This window comes from Cucurbita pepo, chromosome LG10 (assembly GCF_002806865.2).
Source record: "Cucurbita pepo subsp. pepo cultivar mu-cu-16 chromosome LG10, ASM280686v2, whole genome shotgun sequence".
In the NCBI taxonomy this organism is placed as follows: Eukaryota; Viridiplantae; Streptophyta; class Magnoliopsida; order Cucurbitales; family Cucurbitaceae; genus Cucurbita; species Cucurbita pepo.
Window position 1 is genome coordinate 9186435 of NC_036647.1, and position 5362 is coordinate 9191796.

General features: G+C 38.4%; 1 protein-coding gene across 1 annotated transcript; it reads right to left on the reverse strand.

The window, feature by feature from the left end:
• Positions 1–1129: 1129 nt before the first annotated feature.
• Positions 1130–4290, reverse strand: LOC111803271 (pentatricopeptide repeat-containing protein At3g49740). The gene is made up of 2 exons (XM_023687600.1): positions 1780–4290; positions 1130–1635 (listed from the first exon to the last, which is right to left on the reverse strand). The coding sequence occupies exons 1-2, from the start codon at positions 4026–4028 to the stop codon at positions 1632–1634; spliced, it is 2253 nt and encodes a 750-aa protein (XP_023543368.1). The 5' UTR covers positions 4029–4290; the 3' UTR covers positions 1130–1631.
• Between the last annotated feature and the right edge of the window lie 1072 nt (positions 4291–5362).

Here is a 5362-nt window from a genome sequence, read left to right on the forward strand (position 1 = left end):
TCTAATTTACTTATGAATCCACTTGCATTACATTTTCGAATCTAATTCCAATATAAAAAAAAGAGTGTCATAGCTATCTACATAAATAGATAATTTTGAATATAATTCAATTCATTTCAAGATAACATCAAGTTTCTAATATATATCTTTAATTCACCGATATCAAAAAAAAAAAAATTATATATATATATATATTGAAAATAATACACTCGACTTCCCACAAACCAAAGTCATATAATCTACTCTCTATAAATTAAAATCAGAATTTAATCCGATCAATATTGTTTATTTTATAAAAAACTCTTCAATCAAATTGTTTTCTCTATCCTTTCAGAATTAAAAAATGTAGATAAAAGTAAAAGATGATTTTCTTTTTAAATCAGTCAAATAAATATAAATTCGCATAAACTTTCACATCATTCAAAAGAGGGTGAATAAAAGATAACATAAATTGGAAGAGATTGAGATTTAGATTGTGTGAGGTAACATTATTTAAATTTTACTTTATATTTTATCAAAAAAAAAATTAATTAATTAAGTAAAAGTTTGGAGTAATTTTATGTTGGATAAATTCATAGAAATTTTTTTAAGATGCATCTGAATAAGAACAAAACATACTTAAAGAACTCGCTATCAATGTCAAATCTAGATTTCGAATCCTAGCTATGGATCCTAGAAATTTTTTTATATATATATAAAAGATATTTAGCTACCCAAGATGAGACCATACTAACAAAAACTCGAGACGAGTAATTGGATGAAACTAAGGGTGACCTTGTAAAAGGCTTGAAAAACTCTACTATAGACGAGCAACAATAACCTGTGGGATTTGGAGTGCATGGTATAAATTTGTTGTCAATCATTGACACACCAACTAAAATCTTACATAAACTCACTCATTTTCATACCATAGAACCATCACTTTCATCTTCAACATCCGACAGCAGCTCATCTACAAACCAACACACTTCATTTCACCAAATGGAAAATCAGAGATCCGACAATCAATTTCTAGAATAGTGTGGCCTCATAGGACGGTATCAGACTTATGAGAGTTTCACATTGGTTGGGGAGGAGAACGAAACATCATTTATAAGGGTGTGGAAACCTTTCCCTAACAGACGCGTTTTAAAGCCTTGAGGGGAAGCCAAAAGGGAAAGCCCAAAGAGAACAATATCTGCTAGCGGTGGGCTTGGGCTATTACAAGACTGGAACAGGTGGTCGTGGGCTCGACTCATCTTGTTGCACAGGTCTTCTTGAACCACATCTATCTGTTCCTACATAGGTTAAGCCGGTCAGTGGGACTTGAAATTTGGACTCAACATTCTCTAACACACTCATTAGCAGGAGGGTCTTTTCCCTTGGCGAGACTGCAAACAAAAAATGCGGTGAGGTCTTTCTCATCTTTGCGTTTGGACATGATTACCATGATTACCACGTATAGGAAGAGTAGTTTAGAGTTTCAGCTGCCCAAAGCGTCTAGCCCGAGGCCTTCATCGTCGATCTCACTGATCGCTCAATATACACGATGTAGTGATGGCACTCGATTCTCAGGCATGATCTCCACAACTTCAAGCCGAATGAGCACTTTCCTATTTGCAGATGATTCGATTGTGATCTTCCCTCAGCTCTTAGCTGAACAACAGGATAGATAATTCACAGATAACAGTATGAAAAATTGAACGTTAACATAATTCACCGTACAAACAATACGTCAAATCCAGCCCAATGAAGAATAAAAGATTGTAAAAGAATTATAGTAAGGCAAGATTCGGTTACCTGATCCAACTGCAGCCTGGTTGTTTGATTGCACCAGTTTTCTTAATCAATTCCCTCACGTTGGCTGCTTCTTGCCAACACCCAGCAGTGGCATATATATTTGACAGAACCACATACACCGATGGATTATCACGTTCTTTCTCTAAAAGGATTCCCGCAACACTTCTTCCTAACCTTAAGTTTCCATGAGCTGCACAAGCACTAAATAATGCCCACCAGACCTGTGTATGCTCTCCATATTGCGCACTTTCTATTGCACTTTCAGCCTGATCAATATACCCCGAACGACCTAGAAGGTCGACGATGCAACATAACTGATCCACACTAGGAACAACGTGATAATATGTCAACATCGCCTCGAAAATCTGACCGGCTTCATCAACTAATCCTGCGTGGCTGCAAGCTGAAAGAACAGTAGTGAATGTGGCTTGATCAGGCATAAATGGGGACATGTCTTGCATAGCCTTGAAACAGCGCACAGCTTCCTTCCCCTGCCCATGTTGTGCATAAGCAGATATTACAGAATTCCAAGATATAATATCCCTTTTGATCATGACATTAAAAACTCTCAGAGACCAATCTAACAACCCACATTTAGAATACATTGTTATAAGGCCATTGCATACAGAAGTTTCTGAGAAGTTACCCGATCTGAGAATGTAACCATGAATCTGTTTCCCAATGTCCAAGGTTGAAATGTTTGAACAAATGCTTAGGACAATGCTGAGTGTAAACGTGCTAGGCTTGAGCTTCGACATTATAAGTTCAGAAAAATGCTCCAATGCTTGCAATGGAAGACCATTTAACAAAAATCCATAAATGACTGTATTCCAAGAGATTAAATTTTTTGGATTGATTCCACTGAAGACTTGATGAGCCTGTGTAATCTTTCCACACTTCGAGTATGAAGAAACTAACGCGTTCAAAGTTTCAATTACGAGGATCAACCCGTTTTTATATACAAAGGCGTGAGCCATATCCACTATGTCGATGAACTCTGAAACTCCTAATAAGCTTCCAAACGTGAACTCATCTGGCCCAATTCCAGTCCTCTGCATTTGTAGAAAAGTAAGAACAGCTGATTTTCCAAAATTTCCTCGGACATGGCTGGAGATCATGGCATTCCATGAGATGAGATCCTTGTCTCTCAGAGTCTGAAAAACTGCATTGGCTGCCTGAAACTCCCCACAAGAAGAGTACATGGTTATGGCCGAATTTGCTACTGAAGTAAAAGATTCAAAGCCTAGCTTAATTGCATGGGAGTGCACTTGTTGGGCAACTCGTACAAATGAACATGAGCTCATAATGCTCACCAAGGTAAGCTCAGTAGGACTTAGACATGCCCTTTGCATATCTTTGAACATGATCAAGGCCTCTTCATCCCTTCCTACGCAGACTAAGCCGTCTATCATTACGTTATATGTAATCTGATCATGAAACACAGCTTCAGTTCCCTCAAAAACCTCAAAGGCATCCTCGTGGTTGCCACTACAGAAATACATAGTAATCAAAGCGTTAATCACAGAAGCTTTGCTAAGATATCCAGCCTTAATCACCAAAGAATGCACCTGTCTTCCCAAATCTTCAACTTGCTTGGTACACAAACTCAAGATACAAGCAAAAGAGTACTTATCAGGCTTAACGCCCATTTTGTGCATTTCATAAAAGATGCTAATGGCAACCCAATCACGTCCACTTTCCGCACACCCAGTTATCACAGCATTCCAACACGCAACATTACCCTTAGGCATTTTATCAAACACCTCATCCGTATATTCAATATGACCCTTTGGCATTATATCAAACACCTCATCTGCATATTCAATATGACCCAATTTTGTAGAAGCTGACAACAACGTAGTCCAAGAATAAACATCTGGGTTCTCAATCTCTTGGAAACCCTTTTTCAAAGACTCTAAATCCTCTGTTTTTGCATAAAGCGAAAGAATGGTATTGGCGACATGAGGGTAGAATTTGAGCCCAGATCGAACAGCGTAACTATGGAGCTGAGACCCGAAGGCAATGTCGCGAAAGTTGGCACAAACGGCAAGTGCAGTGGAGAGATTGTAGTGGTCGGGCCTGATGGTGAAGCAATGAGATGAATGGATTTGAGTGAAGAGTTGCAAAGCGTCGAAGTAGCGACTTGATCGCTTGAGCTCTGCAAGCAATCGGTTGTATTCAAGGAGATTTCGGGGAGCGCTTTTGGTTATGGTTTTCAAGCTTTGTATGGCGTATTGGAGCTTCTTCATTACTCAAATCATCGCCTCGTTGAAATGACTTATGCTAATAACCTCTTGAACTAGTTGCTTAAAACAACCATCAATTGGGATTTCAAGGCGCCAATGCATTGAGTGAAAACCAGAGAAAAATTCTGAGTTCGTCAGTTTTCTATGTATCTGGGAGACTGGGAGCCCGAAGCGAACTGAAGATCGTTTAAAATTGAATTGCTTTGGTTGGGTTTAATCTGTCCAAGACAGAGTTTAGAGATTTGGATGGATTTTCTGGATGTCACAATGTTATGAACAAAAGGTGGGTTCGTTTTTTATGCACTTGTGGTTTTGTATGCACTTGTCGTTCTTTATGAAACAAAGTCGAGTTGGATGACTTGATCTAGTGTAGAGGCAAGTCGGTTGGGTCGAAGAAGATCGAACATGCACATACAAGCGCACGTGTGTGGTCAAACAAGCTCAAATTTCAAATAAGTTGTGTTCGAATGGCCAAGGCAAACCTCGCCTTAGGTCTGACAAAGCCACAAAGACCAAAAATTAAATATGGGACTTGGATTTTCCTTAAGGCTTGTCATGAGCACGTAGATCATGACGGCGCGGTTGAAAATGTTCGATCCTGACACCTAACGACTCAGTAGCCCAACACCTTAGCCCGTTAATGACTTGAACCTGATCCATGACCCACGCACCAACTCATTCATGACCCAAGCCCGACCCCCAATGCTTACAACTCAATGCAGCTTCCCTCCTAGCCGCGGCTTGCTCCCTGCCGTCAGCTTCCATTCAACTCGATAGCTTATTCAACTTAGATTGGACAATTTGACCCCATATTACCATTTTGGAGTCATTTTTTAAGTAATTATTAATGTCTAAGGTCAGTAAAGCTACTATTTGACTAATTTAAAATGTTTGGAGCCAAATTTCGATTAGTTGATGCAATTAGATGAATTAATTTTTTTCAATGATCTCTTAAATATGATGTCATGGGACTCCATAGGTGGAGTTAGACATTGAGGAACAAGATCAAGTTAACAATGACCTTTAGTGACTTTTACTTGGGCCAAAGAAGTAAGTGAACTCAATACTGAAACACTTTTAAGCATGGTTGGATAAATTTCATGTTGTATGAATGACTCGTACTCTATGACCTATCTACTTGCTATTTATAAACTCCACCAAACTAGTCGAATTCATTGGCAACAACATTATCCTGATATATATGTTAAAAGTATGTTAAAAGTCTCATCTTTCAATATTGTAAATATTAAATTTTGAATGAATTTAAAAGCTTAAAATACCTCCATCTTCTAAAGAATCAATATGCTCCAAGTGGAGAAGAAGCAAGTTTTCAGTGA

What these genes read in the sequence shown, in the direction of transcription:
- LOC111803271 (XM_023687600.1), bottom strand. Translation starts at nt 4,028, where the DNA reads ATGAAGAAGCTCCAATACGCCATACAAAGCTTGAAAACCATAACCAAA.